The sequence below is a fragment of the Callithrix jacchus genome, chromosome 3 (genome assembly GCF_049354715.1).
Source record: "Callithrix jacchus isolate 240 chromosome 3, calJac240_pri, whole genome shotgun sequence".
Taxonomy (NCBI): Eukaryota; Metazoa; Chordata; class Mammalia; order Primates; family Cebidae; genus Callithrix; species Callithrix jacchus.
The window spans coordinates 106,639,323-106,656,971 of NC_133504.1; the positions used below are offsets into that span (position 1 = coordinate 106,639,323).

At 33.2% G+C, this 17,649-nt stretch overlaps 1 protein-coding gene across 15 annotated transcripts in view; it reads right to left on the reverse strand.

Annotated features, from left to right (window-relative positions):
- CCSER1 (coiled-coil serine rich protein 1) overlaps nt 1–17,649 on the reverse strand; it is a 1,385,530-nt gene that overhangs the window by 609,187 nt on the left and 758,694 nt on the right. For all 15 annotated transcript variants that reach the window (XM_002806658.7, XM_054253144.2, XM_054253146.2 and 12 more), the window contains one exon: nt 2,126–2,203. In XM_002806658.7, coding sequence (XP_002806704.3) covers nt 2,126–2,203 — 78 coding nt within the window. The remainder of the gene's footprint in view (nt 1–2,125; nt 2,204–17,649) is intronic.

A 17,649-nucleotide genomic window follows, 5' to 3' on the forward strand; every position in this document is an offset into this window, starting at 1 on the left:
TAACTACTGTGTTAGAATAACTGTACACATATTAGTCATTTCCCCAGAGGTGTCATTCATTGCTCAGTAGCGCATTCTCACAAGTAGTCACTAACAGTGTCACATAAAATTGATGGTGTTATATGAAAGTCTTACATTTTATATTTATATTGTCATTTTAAAAGTTCAAATTGAATCTCACATTGTTTCTTTAAATTGAATAAAATTGAACATTTGAATCCAAATGCATATTTGTTTTCCCTTTCCTGAACAAACTACTTTAAATAAAAGACTAGACTCCTCGCAAAGGCCATGTGTAGTAAAAAAGGGACTTCATTTTTCTGAAATTCAGTTGACTTATTTAAAAATTTGGGACTTTAAAGTCAGTGGATTCTAATTCAACTTGTAGTCCCTGTGTTTTATGATGTTTTATTGGAAAAATGTTTAATGAAAATTACGGTTTTATTACTCATATTGAACAAACTCTCTGGCTTACAGATTTATATATACAAAGATTATTTATAAAATACATATTAGATTTATATCCTAAGTACTAGCATATAAATATTTTGTATTAAAAAAAATTAGGCAGGGGGCTGTGGCTCATGCCTGTAATCCCAGAACTTTGGGAGGTCAAGGTGCACAGATCATTAGAGGTTAGGAGTCCAAGACTAGTCTTACCAACATGGTGAAACCCAGTCTCTACTAAAAATATATACACTAGCTAGCTGGCCATAGTGACGGGTGCTTGTCATCCCAGCTACTTGGGATTCTGAGGCAGGAGAATCGCTTGAACCCAGGAGGCAGTGGTTACAGTGAAGCGAGATCGTACCACTGCACTCCAGCCTGGGCAAGAGTGAGACTCCATCTCAAATAACAACAACAACAACAAATTTTTAGACAGGAAAAAATCCCCTAAAAAAGACAAATATTGACTCACTTGTGGTAAATCCTCTTTAAGTACCATAAAAAATATTTCTTTTTAAAAATAGATATCAACGTAAGTTAAATAATGTACAACACTGCTAGAAGCATTTTAGTCACAAAATTGAGATCTAGAATTTAGATATATAGAATAAACATATCTTTAAAATAAATGTAGTAGAATAATTTTTAATTCACAGTTTTTAGTGTTCTTTTCAATTAAAAAAATAAGGTATATAAACATTTGAAATCAATTTGTGCAGTAATGAAAGCTTTGGCTTATTTCCTACAAGAGAACAGTAGTTTTATATCAATGTACTAATGTAGTTTGCAAGGCAACACAAAAGTAGCATCCACATCTGTTATGTAACATAAAAACATGTAGATAAACATAATTTATCATTATCCATTATCATAAAACTTAAAATAATCTCGATTTTATTTTTAGTTATCAGCAAAGTGCTAAGAATAATAATAAATGTTTTTAAATAGAAGAGGGGGTCCTCATATATGTTAGCTAAAATATGAAATTAGGTCCTTTATTTTTTCATCAAGGGGAACCTTAAGTCATGAACTTAGGCAAAATGCAAATTTCTTGTCTATGTTTAAGAAAAAGATGGGCATTTATATCAATGTTGTCCCAAATCATCCTTGTTACTAGATGCAATATTGTATTAAAACATGTTTTACAATCCTATTTTGACAGTTCAACAGTATTGCTCTAACAGAAAAATAATAACTTTCAATAAAATTACTTTCTGCTGAAGTCCAAGAGCTAAAACATTATTTTAATTTTTCTTTAAAGTTGTTTTTGCTTTTAAGTGTCTGCATATAAAAATGATGTGCTTCACCTTTGGTAATTACAAACCTAGTAACTTTATTAAACTATTAATAAATTAATTAATACTTTCTTAAAAACCTAAAATCAAATAAAAAATTAAAAAAAAAATAACTTGCCCTAATTTTCTAATTCACTAATTCATAAAACTACACCAAAACTGTTGCTTTTAAAAAAATAAGACGACATTGGTATGCTAGTTGGTGCCTGTAATTATCTTTTTTGGTTCCAGAAGGTATTTAGAATTGTTTAAAAGCAAAAGATGAATGGTGCACTGCTAAATCCGATTACATCAATGCATGGACACAGCAGCTGCAGAGGTAAATAAGCTGTGGAGGTGAATACCAATTATGAAGATAAAAATGGTTTTACAAAGCTACTTACATCATAGCCTAGTAGTTCAGTCTGTGTGGATTTATCTACTCTTGAAGCAAAAGCCTTCTGTAAATGCCGAACCTTTCCCTGCAAAATGAAAAAAAAAAAAAATTAGAAACAAAAAAACCACATTGTTGGTGAGGTGTATACTTCTATACCAATATTTTCCACTTAGTGTATAATTCATGTTCTTTTCTGTGTATACATTTTGTTCTGTTAGTGCTCTTAAAATAAGCTTAAATATTTAGAGCCTTAACTTTTAGGTCACAACTGTCCCACCATAGGCTCAGTAGAAGAAAACTCTACTACAGGCGTCACTGAGTCAGAACCACAGTTTAACATCACAGTCACAATGTGCTTAAATCCAAGACCAAATTCTTATGCTTTGTTTCCTGCTATCTTTTTTTAATAACTTAATTGCTCTTAGTTTGCTGATCCACTTTCAGAGCATTTATATTTGAAATAAAATTATTTTCAATAAATGACTCAATGGATTCCATTTAGTTTATTTTAATTTTGTTATGCTTCTTTCCAAAACCTCTACACATTTAGGAATGCCTACTTTAAGGAACTCACACTAATCAACCCCATAATAACCAGGGAAGGGAAGTAATACATGAAGGGGATTGGGATTTCATATTTCAAATGTGAAAGTATAGTTTCTGAGTAAAATAATTTGACTGTGCTTCTTGCTGGGACCTTCCCTTCTCATTCCTAAATATGTCACTTAAAATGAGATCTTGAGTTTAATTATTATGTAATGATTTACTAAGTGCCTCGCACAGATTAGAGTGTTTACTCACATGGTCACATTTTATCTTCAAATATTTAATATAAATACCATTCATGTTGAATAAAAACAATACAGTTTAGGAAGTTTAAGTAACTTGAGATACTTTTCAAATAAATTCATGTGATTTTACTAGATTGTGTTTTCCACTTGTTTTAAAGCAAAATCTATATCATTTTCTTTTCTTTTCAGTATTTAATAAAATAAAGAACTGTGATTTAATTCCTCCTTTTCCAGGATTGACAATGGTTATCCAGAACCCCATAAGAATTCCAGTTACGCAAACTCCTCCATCCTCAGTTCCCTTCCTTTCCTGTTCCTTCCCCTTCCCTCTTCTCCTTTTCCCCTTCCTCCTTACTCCTTCATTGCTGGTTGATATTTGCAAGATTATCTGAGATGTTTAAAGAAGTATGTATATAATTTATGTAAATATAATTTAGTTTAACTTACTGAAATACAGAAAATAAATATTTTGTTCCATTAATGTCTCATCACTTCTGCTTCCCTAATCACAAAACTTCTAGTGCTGCTAGCCAGAGAAAAATTAAATGTAGATTAGATCATGTAGGAAGATGTTACGTGAGTAAGGTAAAAGGTTTTAATTATTTGAAAAAGATAAGTAAAAATGTGGCTGCATTTTCTAAACTAAATTTCAAATGAGAAAAAAAACAAATTGTATTTGTTTAGATATAGTGATTGGGCTGAAGAAGACAGGGAGAGGTAGTAATAGGTAAAGGAGCAATAACACTGTCCATCATTGAAAGTTTGTTTTGGAAAGTTTGATTAGCTACTTTTGAGATAGATTGGAATCGTAAGTATGTGAAAAGTAAATTTTGTGGTAAATCTCTAATTATATAAACTTTTATGTATAGAGTCTATGCACTAATGTAGAGAGCAGGAAAAAACAGCTACAAAATGCTTCCATTATGCCACAGCTCATTTATATTTCAAGGCTTTCATCCTGTTGATAGAAGTTGGAAAATGTTGGTAACTTCTGGATTACTGGTCTGAGTTATAAGACTTAGGAAATTCAAATAACAATAAATAAAATTCCAAACAACTTTATTAACCAATAGTATAATCAAAACAAGAATAAACAAACAAACAAAACTTTAAATAGAGAACAGTTATATTAGGAAATTTAAAAAAATACAAACATTTCTGGTGAACGTCATTGTTACTCCCTCTTATAAGCATTAGTCACAGCAAATGGTGTATTTAATTATTTATTATGGTATTATATATGCACATGTGTGTCATATTCAAATGTAAAGAATAAAATCTAAGTTTCCTATAGACTTAGGTACAAATAATTAAAAAATAAATATTTTAGGTACAAATAATTAAAAAATAAATATTATATTTAGTGTAATAGAAGGCAGCAAACATCAAAGTTTATGACAAATGTCTGTCACATACAGTTAGAGGATTAAAGAAAGACTACATAGCTTTCAGAAGATAATTCTTGATAGAGATCTTGCATTTCTAAATGGTAAGATGGAAACTTATCGATTGATAAATTGAATATGCAATAAAAGGAGTTTTATAGACAGCCAAACAGAAAATGTACCACAAAAGTAGCTATTACTAGAGGGCAGAATTGCAGATAATTTTGATTTCTCATGTAATAAATCTACATATATTAATTTCATAAATATATATATTTATTAGAAATATATGAAAAAAGTACATTTTCAATTTCACATTTATTTAATATCATGATTAAAGTCTTGATTAAAATTATTATCAGTTTATTTCAATTTAGGGAAATTTCACCTTCATGATAGAATTTTATTTGTATTTAATTTTTTATTAAATACATATTATGGCTATTGCTTAGAGGGCAGGGGACATGAAGGGAAAAAAAGAAAATATATCCCCTTCTATGAAGAAACTTCCAGTGTGAAAGTTAGAAAAATAAGAGGTTATTAGCATTCTACAGGAAAAATACAATTACCACAGAGAGCACCAGAGATGTACGTATATGGAAAGGGTATGTTGGAGAGGGGACCTGCAAAGGAGTTAAATAATTTGGAATGCAGAAGCTACTGACATCCCAGCTAAGACCAGAAAAATGAATTATTATTAGCCAATTTGAAATGGAACTGAGTGATACAGAATCTAGGAAGGCAATAGAATTTGCAAATATTTAGAAGTCAGAGAGACCATGACAAAGATATGTATAAACAGTTACTACTCCAAAATTGCCTAAGGGGAGTCACTTAAAGGGACAATGTGAAGAATGAGGGTAAAGTGGTAAGTTTATGCCAGAAAGGATAGAATGCTACGCCAAAAGATTTGAGAGTCAGCTCAGTTTTCAAAATATGACTTTATAATTAAAGGTCATAAAATATTTTAACTAAATTATGATGGAACTGATTTATATACATCCTTCACTTTATATTGTACATAAAAAAGGACACACATATATATATATATATATATATATATATATATATATATATATATGTATATGTATACATACAGAGAAAGCAATATGAAGAAGAAAAAGCGTGGAAGTGTGCTGAGCTTTGACCACCTGTGAATATACTCTGTGTGATTTAAAATGGCTCTCTTTCAGTGTTCTCCCAATATAAGCAGACACTGTAATTTCTTCTTCTAAACTCTCAGAGAGATAGCAAAGAATTAAAATAATTCAATTTGTGGTATATAAATTTTATAACTAAATCTAACCCTTTGATAAAATATCTAATTGTCTTTAAGCTTCTTTTCCATGCAATGACAAAACATACCCCTAATTTTTTCACATTTACAATTGATAAAACATGTGCTTAGACAAAGCAAAAAATGAAGGCTAGCATATTATGTAAAAAAGTAAAACTAAAATGGGTTGAAAAAGACAAATTTTGAGATTTATATTTATTGCTAAATTTCCATATAATCTGAGTCCTGAATATGTGGAGGTTTTGAGTTAAATTATATTGCTATATGAATGAAAATATGTTTTTCCTCTCTAAGTTTCCAAGTTATTTCATCTGAGATGAAAAGTAATATAACATTTGTATAGGCTGGGCACAGTGATTCATGCCTGTAATCCTAGCACATTGGGAGAGCAAGGCGGGCAGATAAAGAGGTCAGTCAAGAGATTGAGACTATCCTGGCCAACAGGGTGAAAGCCTATCTCTACTAAAAATACAAAAATTAGCTGGGCATGGTGGTGCGTGCCACTAGTTCCAGCTATTCAGGAAGCTGATGCAAGAGAATCGCTTGAACTCAGGAGGCAGACGTTGCAGTGAGACAAGATCTTGCCGCTGCACTCCAGCCTGGTAAAAAAGCCAGACTCTCTCTCAAAAAAAAAGTAACATAATAACAGTGTATAATAAAAATCAGCAATATAAATACATGTATGTAAACCTAATAAAATATATAAACTTATTAAGGGTACTAAGTTATACTTACATTCCCTTTATACTAATAGATATCATTAGTAGAATGTATGTTACATGCCAGGCACCATATCAAGTAATATATATCTATACGAATCCTCTCCAGAACATGCAAAAGCTGTGCTTTTGTTACTTTTACAAAAAACAGCAAACTGATTCTTTCTAAGAATCAGTTGCTAAACTTCACATAGTAAGTGGAGTAGCCAAGATGAAAAGTTTTTTGTTGGTCTCTAAACCCTAGTATAGTATCTCTGTAAAGATACTGTAACTCTTTAAAAAAGCTCACAAATAGTGTTGCTTCCTCCACATCACATATTCAAGGAAACATATAAAATATGTACTTTTATACTTGCTGCACAGCTAGTAATTACAGATGAAGATAAAACTATTTTTGATGTCCACTTTGTCTATATTTTCTGGCAGACTCAATATTTAGTCCATTTTTTTTCTACTGTGGAAACAATTAGGGATTACCAATGTATTTCCTATAAATGCACAAATCCACAGAACGCCTACTAATATAAACATTATCAGCAATGCATTTTGGAGCACAAGTTTGGAATAAAATGATAATGTCAACATAGAGTTTTAACACAAAATTAGAAGCAAGAAGTGAACCAAAACTAAATGCTGAAAGGCAGGAAATCCTTTGGATAGCAATGATATCACCAGTTCAAGCATGGTAATCTAAAAATATATTTTGTTTAAACTGTTAGAATCATTTCTTGGATATGCATAGTGTGTGCAGTGTGTGTGTGTGTGTGTGTGTGTTTTACATACTGGATAGTCATATAATCTGACTCTATGACACATCACATCTATAAAAAAATGCTGGTTCCTAATGTTTAGGCTTTTAAAATTCAGTTTTATTACTAAAAAATATTTATCACTAGAATGAGCATGAAAGATATAGTAGGTACCACAAATGTAACCATGTGTTTGCATTTGCATGTGTGCACACTCAAGTACATGCTACTGAGGGAAGCACTGAAGAGGAAACGTGGTAGAGACCAAATCCAAGACAAAGTCACAGCAAAGCCAGTACAACCAGTTTTTAAAATGAAGCCTCAAGTCCTAGGGATATCTAATGTCTTTTACTCCAGCTATTCAGTGCAATAAAACAAGCTGAAATAAAAATACTCAATAATCCCAAAAAATAAGTCCAATTTATCTTAAATTTCCATTTTAATTACCAACATAAAAGTTGATAAAAATTTATCAACAAAAAAAGAGATGAACTTTCAAAAACTTGAACATGATGGTCTATGTACAGTAGTTTGCTTTAGAATGTATAATAAAAAGAAATGTACACACATTAATTAATACAGTTAGCAGATACTGGTATAAGAAAAATACATGATCGTGAATACACACTTACTGAATATGTACCTTGAGGCTGAAGGAAAGAGAAAACATTTGTGTTGCTATCCAAAATTTGCAAAAGAAAGTTTGGCAAAATATAGGTTTCAGTTAGAAAAAGATTTTTTTTTTAATGTAAAAAGAACACCAAGTGTGCTTAAAATAGTATAATCCTAAATTTAGATCCTAAGTCATGAATCTAAAGGTAAAGTCTATGGAAAGAGAAATAGTCTTGAAAAACTGACACTGTAAAAGGGGAAAAGTTAACTTTTAAAATTGAAAAGTAATATAATTCAACATGAAAAAATTCACAAAGTGTTCTGAGACAAGGTTAAACTAAAAATTAGGTGGGACAAAGAGAATTCGATCATCATCTTGTAATGAACTTCAATGTCAATAATAAATGATTATTTAAATAAAACAAAAGCAAGAGAGACAAAGACTCATAGGAATTGCTTACTGATGCCAAGGCCAAAGATGAACTCAAGAACGAAAAGGCAACTCTATACAGATGACATTGATCATCGTCACCAACCTTGAACGAGGGCATAATAAGGAAATATGCTCTCTTTCCAGGGTCCACAAGGGGGTGTAGAACTTCCCAGAGCCATGCTCCCCCTTCCCATCTCTCTCCATCTGGGAGATTTAACGGTTTATGTTTAAATTTTGCAGGCGCAAGAAGAAACTAAGAGTCAATCACCCCAGTGGAAGTTTAAAGGAACTCCTTACATTTGCCAGAGGTCTTGGAGAAGGTGGTGGTTCTTCCCAGATTAAAAGTCCCCTTCTTCCACACCCCTTTGGTCTCCATGTTTAGGTCCCCTTCCACGAACACTCCCTTCATGGAAGCCATCTTTCTCTGTCTTGGATTTCCCCTCTGGAGTCCCCTTCCACACTCCTCGTGGAGGTTTTCTCTCTTCTCCTTTTTTTTAAATTTTTTCTCTACCTAAATAAATCAGTTTCAGCAGAAACTTTGTTTAAAGTCGGTATTTACTTTTATGAGCATACAGCACATCTGCTGTGGTCCCCTCTCTAATTAAGAGGGTGGAGACCAAAAACCTGCAACATTCTCTCTAGGGAGCTGTGCCTCCGCAGCGCCCCAAAAGCCTGGTTACAGAACTGGCGACCACAAAGGGACAAAAAAGTACAGTGTAAAAAAAATGCTGAAGACATCAATAGAATTGTTAAGAAGCACAGCCAAGCAAATAAAACCTCCTCTCATAGAACATAAAATCTCTTGGAGCTATCAAGGAGACACTAAACTTTATTAATATTATTTTTAGTTCTAGAAAATTGCTAATATTAAATAAAGGGAAATTTACAAAAAGAACCCTTATGAAATCATTACCCAGTTTCAACAATGGATATTGGAATTAAATAAGAATAAAGGCTGGCTCTCTCCACATTGCTAAGTTCCTGCAGAGAATTCTAGGGAGTACAAAGAAATCTGGAATTGGAATGTGGCTTTTTAAGTAATTAGCAAAGTTTATTTTCCAAGATAAGAAGTTAGAACATATTTTATTACATATTTTATTCCATGGTTTTTAAAGCTTTATTTGTAATTTCAATATTTACACTTATGTTCTGTGTGCCTTCATTCATATTCTTGGCCTGGAACTCACAAGTGTTAGTACCTGGGCTGTTACTGAGATGTTTTCAGTTTTTGGCTCCCTATACTTCAGGAAAAGCAATGTGAGGTTTTAAAAAATTGCAGAAAATTACAAAGGGTTAGGAAACTGATTTCACGTTTGTATGTTTAAAAATTGGGTCAAGACTCTAAACACAAACAGTAAGGAAGGATGCCAGTAAATCAATAATACAACATCTGGTTAACACATTTATTTTTATTCAGCCTTATGCTACCCGAACTAGAAAACTAACTGACATCCTTCACTGCACTGACATTGCAGGTGATTTTGACAAGAAAGAAGAGGGCTTACATAATTAAACAGTATACTTTATATTTATGGAATTGAATATCTATAAGAGATTGTACAAACTAAAAATATAACTAGATTTAAGAAGAACTTGGGTGATTTCATTTATGAATGAGATAGACTGATAAAAAATATGAAATGGAAAAGTGAGTATCTTTAGAGATTGAAATAATTAGGAATATTTGTACCCAGATAACCGTGCCATATTCCAGATGTGAAGCCTATGTAGTTTTGTTTTGCTTTTTGTTTTTAATGAGAAATATGGTTTGTTTCTGTGTCCCTACACAAATCCCATGTTGAATTATAATCTCTATGTGTTGGGGGAGGGCCCTGGTCAGAGGTGATCGAATCATGGGGGTAGATTTCCCCTTTGCTGTTTTCTTGATAGTGAGTTCCGTTGTTTAAAAGTGTGGCCCTTGCCCCTTTCTTTCTGTCTCCTTCTCTCTCTCTCTGGCGATTGTGTGAAGAAGATGCTTGCTTCTTCTTCTCCTTCCATCATAATTTTAAGTTTCCTGAGACCTCCCAGTCATGCTTCCTGTTAAGGCTGTGGAACTGTGAGTCAATTAAACTTATTTTCTTCACAAATTACCCAGTCTTAGGTAGTTCTTTATAGTAGTGTGAAAATGAACTAATACAATGTGAGTTGAATTATGATTTCTGTTTCAATTCCAACATTCCTAGCTTTCAGATTTTTTTCAAAGAGTACATTGCACTATATATAAACCCAGGCAAAGTTTCACTAATAATAGATTATACAACTATATATTTGATTTCTTTAGTATTTATGACAGGCTAATCCATTTCTTCTAGTTTAATACCCTTATCAGTTAGGTAAAGCTAATTAAGAAAGGCCTCATAAAGAGGGACATAAAAGAGATAGCTTTGAGTTAGACCCTTCAGAAGGTAGGAACATGAATTTCCAGGGTAAAAACAGTGGGTTTTTAGTGACTGATCAGCAAAGGCATGATGGAAACTATGATGGGAAATATCACCTAAATTGTTTTGGCTCTGCCCCTCCACATTCAAAACATCAGTTAATTATATCTCTAAAATGTATATCACAATCACTTCTTTTTATATCTGCTGCCTCCACCCCAGCCTACTACCTAGGGTGCACAGGGGAGTAGAGTTTAGCTGTGTGCTGCGTGTGTACAAGCCAACACCACCTTTTATTCTAATGGCCTCGGTACTGTCTGAAACACTGTACCCCTCCAAATTCATGTTTACTTGGAGCATGTGAATGTGACTTTATTTGGAAAGAGGGCCTTTGCAGATGTAATCAAGTTAAAAAGAGATTATACTTAATAAGAATGGGCCACAAATCCAGTATGACAAGTGTTCTTTATAAGAGAGACATTTGGACACAGCTACACAGACACACAGAAGATAAGGTCATGTGAAGACAGAGGCAAAAACTGGAAACTGTAGATCCATCTACAAGCTAAGCAACTTCAAAAATTGCCAACAACCACTCGAAGCTAAAAGAGGTCAAGAAGAATACTCTTCTAGAGCCCTCGGAGGGAATATGATTCTGCCCACATCTTGATTTCAGATTTATGGTCTCAAGAAAGATTTGTGAGAAAATCAATTTCAATTATTTTAAGTCAGCCAGTGTGTGGTCCTTTGTTACAGAAGCCACAGGAAACTAATACAGCCTCCTAACTCATTTTCCTGTCTTCAAGCATACCTTCACTCTATAGTTTCTGTAAATAATAGCATAATAAAATGAAAATGTAATTTGGATCGCATCAGTCTCCTGCTTGAACACATAAATAGTTTTCCATTCCAATAGAGTAGTCATGAGGCACAGGTAACAAATGAGCACCTGAAATGCAACTACTGTAAACTGAGATGTTTGTATCAAATACACACTGGATTTTAAAACAATCAGTACAAAAAAATTTCATTAAGAAAATATCTATGAATAATAATTTATATTTATCACATTTTAAAATCATGATTTTGAATCTATTAATTTAAGTAAAATGTATTTGGCATACTAAATTACACAAAAGACTACCATTTGCTTCTTGTTTAATACTCCTATTGCAGCATTCTGGTTTACATAATAAAAATTAAACTTTTTACCATGATGTACAGCCACTGCCTTACATCACCCTTATATATTATGCTACCTTCATCTCATATTAATACAACTCTTTCACTTGCAAACATGACTCTCCTCACACTCATTTTCTTTCAGTTGCTTCAATGAATCAAGATTTTTACCACTTGAGGAAGTTTTAACATACTGTTCCCTCCATCTGGAATCTTCTGCATATTATGTGTCACTACCTTACAGATATTCTTTTTAAAGTAGATTCTTATCTCCAAGTGATTCTCTTACTTAATATATTTTTTGCTAAATGTCATTTTGACTGACAATAATTTCCTTTATTTGGTCTGTCTTCTGCATTAGTATTTAAGTTCCTTACAGCAGGGACCATGTCTACTTAAAACCATATTGGCTCCACATTTTTTTATATACTTGTGGGCACACTCTAGATACTCAGTACTATTTTTAATAAATGAAAAGTGGATGAGAGAATATGCATAAGGCTTGAGTGGCACCAGATATCAGCTTTGAACTTGACATTCGCAGAAGCATTTGCTATCGGAAGTTAATACTGATGACATGACAAGTCCAGCAAAATTTCTGGCATTTATATCATATAAATTTAAGTAGGGAAAGAGTGGAAACAAAATACGAACTAAGGGTTCATTCCATTAATTCTAGCGTATAAAGATACTTTCAGATAAGACCAAAAAAAAGGAAGAAAAAAAATAGTACAAAGAGAAAAGTGATAATATTAAAGAATGGGTAAAAATCAAGTATGTCTGAGAAATGGATACTGTAGCATCACGTGAGAAACATTTTTTAATGCACATATTAGAATATTTTTTAAAAGATAGTTTTATATACTCTTAACTATTGCCTGAATTTTACATTGAGTGAAAAATTAATGAGGTGATTCATCCAATGAAGGTAATTAGGAGCAAAAAATAATGAAAACAAACATATATTCTATAGGAAATAGGTCTAGAAGAAATTTTTGACTCCTCAAGTCCCAAACGTTCCCTCACTAGCAGCATCCTGGTCTAAACACACACATTTTGATTGTAAGGGTGATTCTGCATTCTCTTGGCCCATATTTGCATGAGGGAGTTTCTGCGCTACCTCTCTCTCTCTCACTTTTCTTGACCTATAAACTGGTAGGTGACCTTGGGATAAAGAAACATATTCTGCTTCTTATTGATATGATCTGTCCACAGGATAAAATTTCAACTTGTCTAGGCATAAACTTACGGGCTCTTGCCCTGTGTTAAAGGTCTGCAATTTTCCCTTTGTGTCAGCAACTCCAGTAGGTCACTTCAGTTCAGAGACGAAGATACTAGAAGCTTATATGGCTGCATTCCAATATAAGTTAGTATAGCATTGCATTATAGTTCAATGTCTCTCTATAATCTATTTTGCAATTTACCCCCCCCTTTAAGCCTCAAGACACATGCACATGTACACACACACACACAGAATGAATTTGGAATAATAGAGTTTGAATATAGGCATTGCGAAGATTTAGGAGAGTTAAAATAGCATTGACTAATATAACAACTATAAATTCTTAATTCAACCTTGAAAATTGTTCTTATTAAGAAAGCTTGCATCACTAAAAACAGAAACATGTCTACAATATTGAGATTGACATCTTGAATATGACAAAGATTTCTCAGGATTTAATTTGCTTGATATTTTTATTGAGGAACATCAGGATATAATACCCTGCTCACTTAAACACTATGATTTAAAAGTGAGATTCCTATTTTAAAGAAAATATTCATTTTTTAGGAGATTGTGAGCATTTTCTGGTACTGATTTACTTTCAATGTATATAAAAATTCTTATAGTAAACCATGAAGTGACACAAAAGTCTCCAAGACATTCATTAACAGTAATATGTTGATGACAGCATTCCAGAAACAGAAGCATAAGGGAGACAAGAAGAAGATCACTAAACACTTGCAGAGTCAGCACAGCATTACAGGTTGACAATCAGCTAGAAAACAATTGATGTCATGAATCAAACTTCACCAGACAAACTGTAGACACAGATCAAACTTCACTGACAAACTCAGGAAATTCTGAGTGCCATGAAATGCATTATCCTTCAATTTTCCTTCAGCATAGTCATAAGCAAAAATTAAAAATAAAATCCTCATATAATCTGAGTAGCAAAATATAATAAGAAAGAAAACCTGAAGAGATTATATGTGACTAGAGGAATTACTCAGTTGCTTTAGATGTCTGTTTATTCATCTTTTAAATACAAATGGTAGGAAAATACATTTAAAGCCGGACTTAATTGATTCCAACAAATATTTAATGAGTATCTATAATTTATTAATTCATCCATCAATAATGATAGTACATTTAATTATGCAAATTAAACTGTGCTCACGTTTTCTCTTTGTGTAATTAGAACTCAAATAAAATTGTATATTTAAATATGTATTGTATTATTTTGTTCATTTACAAACAAAACCGATTATGTGACATTTTGGTTAATTATTCACAGTGAGCTCTTTTAGAGTCCAACTCATGAGTAGGATACAATGCCACTCTGCAGCCAGCAGAAGAGGTGCAGACTCTGTGCAAAAGAGAGTTGAATGTATAGACAGCAGCACACAATGCTCTTGTTACATAGAGAGTGGTAAGCTAAAGGTCATTGTTCTCGCTATTTCACTGCTTCTAGTTCATAAGAGAGAGAGACTTCCAAAAAGCAAATGTATTAATAGGTAAAAAAATGACCAGTTTTTATAAGTGATATAAAGGGAAGTTAGGAGAGATAATAATATAAAGATGCCATTTCTATTTGACACTCAGGGTGGGCCTTACTGAAGAAATGACATTTAAGGTTATAGGTCAAGGACACAGCCAGGCAGTAAGCAAGGTAGTATTGCAGAGAGAAAAACTGGATAAAGCTCAGGAGGAGTTGGGGAAGAAGGTATGCATTTTTTTCTCAAGAAACTAAAAAAAATATTTATTTTTGAGACAGAGTTTTGCTCTTATTACCCAGGCTGAAGTGCAATGGCAGCACCATCTTGGCTCACCACAACCTCCACCTTCTGGGTTCAGGCAATTCTCCTGCCTCAGCCTCCTGAGTAGCTGGGATTACAGGCACGCACCACCATGCCCAGCTAATTTTTTGTATTTTTAGTAGAGACGGGGTTTCACCATGTTGACCAGGATGGTCTTGATCTCTTGACCTCGTGATCCACCCGCCTCAGCCTCCCAAAGTGCTGGGATTACAGGCGTGAGCCACCGTGCCCGGCCCAAAAAAAGTTATATGGTGTGAGTAGAACTTAGTCAGCAAGGAGAATATTGGCACAATTGTAGGCTCCACAAAATGCTAGATTTTATGTTTGGGTGAGTGGGGAATCAAAGAAGTGTTGTTAGCACAATTCGGTTGTATTTGACCAACATCGTTCTGTCTGTTGCATGCAGCAGAAATAGAGGTAGAAATGATAGAGGAGAAAGAAAATTTAGAGGATAATGCAATCATCTAGAAAAATGCTTTTGCAAAAGGGATAAAGTCCTATCTATTTTCTAGACTCAAAATAAGAGCTAGATTTAAAAATGAATAATTAATTATAATAGGTAGATTTAGCAAAATGGAATAGTTAAGAATAATTCGCAAATTTCTGTTCTGATCAAATGGGAAGCTAGTTGGTGGTGACATTCCTGACATGAGAAGCCCTTCCAGAGGAGCAGGTTCAATTGGAAATGGGTTGAACGATGATGAAGAAGCAGGATGAACTGAAAAGAAAGGTGAACAGGAGATACTGAGCATACTGAAAAGTGTGATAACTGTAAAACAACCAAGCAGGTATGTAGTGAGATGCATCATATAAGAGGGCTTAGCTGATGAAAACTATAAATACTGCCAGCATCTGGGCTAAGAACACAAGGAATCTTTACATGAATGCATTCATTATTCAGACAGTTGGCAACATGCTGCTTTTCTGACCAGGTCCCCTTATTGCTCCCTTCACACATACGTACTTCCCTGTGAACGTCTCCTTCCTCCATTCAAGCACATGGCTAATGCCAGAGCTTTTGGGCAGTATAATATGATCACACTGTCATGGTTCATTGATTTTCAGGGAACAGATCCTCTTCCCCAGCTAGAATAGGAAACTTTTCTGGTAATTATGGTATAAGGAATAATAAGAAAATTAGTATTTTTTGTGGTGCCTAAGTCAAAAGTAAAAAAGCTTGAAAGCAAGCACTGGTTAAGTTCATCCTTCAGTAGACCAGAGAAACAGCAGGGGGTTGTCTCTACAAAGAAAAGGAAAATATAAAGGAAGAAAAAGAAGACAAAATCAAAGAACAGCACAAATAAGTACAGAGAGTGAAAGTTAGTATCAATTGTGTTGTTAATTACAGCTGGTATTGGCACTGGGTCTCAGTCCTGTCCTTGGTTTGATGAGTAATCCCTATAGCCTTTTGACAAATTTCCATTTAATTTAAGATAAATCAAATTGTCTTTCTGAAAATTACAATCAAAAGAAACCTAGTCAAGAAAAAGGTAATACCAAGATCAAGAGTCAAAGCAAGATAAAACCAATTCAAAACAAATAAACATGTAAAAAAAATTCAGTAAATAGTATTAGGATCATAAGTTACCATTTTCATGTGCAGTTTTCTTTCCTGTCAAAACATTATTAACTTTTTGCATTTAAACAAATTATTAGGAATTTTAAAAGTCAATAGTAAAATTGTAAATATAAAAGGTAAATCCATGTATATCTATGTTTATTACTTTCAGGTGGGTTACTATACTTGCCTATCTTACCTTTTTTCTTTTTTTTTTTTTTTCTGAGACAAAATCTCACTCTGTCACCCAGGCTGGAGTACAGTGGTGGGATCTCGGCTCACTGCAACCTCCACCCACCAGGTTCAAGTGATTCTCCTGCCTCAGCCTCCCGAGTAGCTGGGATTACAGGTGCCTGCCATGATGCCCAGCTAATTTTTGTATTTTTAGTAGAGACGGGGTTTCACCATCTTGGCCAGGCTGATCTTAAACTCCTGACCACGTGAGCCAACCGCCTCACCCTCCCAAAGTTCTGGGATTACAGGCATGAGCCACTGTGCCCAGCCCTATCTTAGGTATTTTAAATCATGGTACCTACATATTATTTTGTACTCAGTTTTTTTTTCCCTATTGTATCATATATGTTTCAATTTCAAATAATATTGGAAGTAACTATTTTAAAACTAAACAATATATTATAGACACAAATTTATTTAGTATAGATGCAATATTTTCAAGTATCCTCACACAAAGCTTATAATAAGCACAGAAAATTAGAAGTGAAAATTTTCTTCTCCTTCCACTTCAGTCCCATTTACATAATTACATACTTTTAACTGTGAATTTTAAAAATAACTTCCTTTATTCCTTGATTCATCACATGTAGACACCACTAATTCACCAATAAAAATTGTGAGGAAATAAATTTTCATCCCCCCTTTTCATTTTCTTTCACCTTCCAATTTTCATTGACTATGTAATATAGTACAGTTTTTCATTCTTCTAACAGTCACTAATATTTTAAGTGATCTGTTAAAATATCCTTTTCTTGGTATGTCAAATTTAGATAACATCCAGTAGTCCTATAATATGAAAGCTTGGCCTGCCTTTGCTCTCTTTCTCATTCTATTTTCAATTTTCACTTATTATTAAATTTTACATTGTTAAATACAATTACATTGTTTTATAATTATAATGAGTCTTCAATTCTTTGTCTACAGGTATATTTTATGTATAAGTAAAAAGATATTTTTAGAGTTGTTTCCAAGATGGCTGATTAGGGAACATTGAATGCCAATTTTCCTCAGAAAGAAGATGAAAGTTACTGGCAAATGGTTTTGTTTTTAACAGAAAAACGAGAAAAAAAGAGAGACAGGACCCATTGCTGTGCCCTTGGGAAGAAGCTGGGGTCCAGAAAAGAAAAACAGCAAGAGTATGGCAGAGAATGATC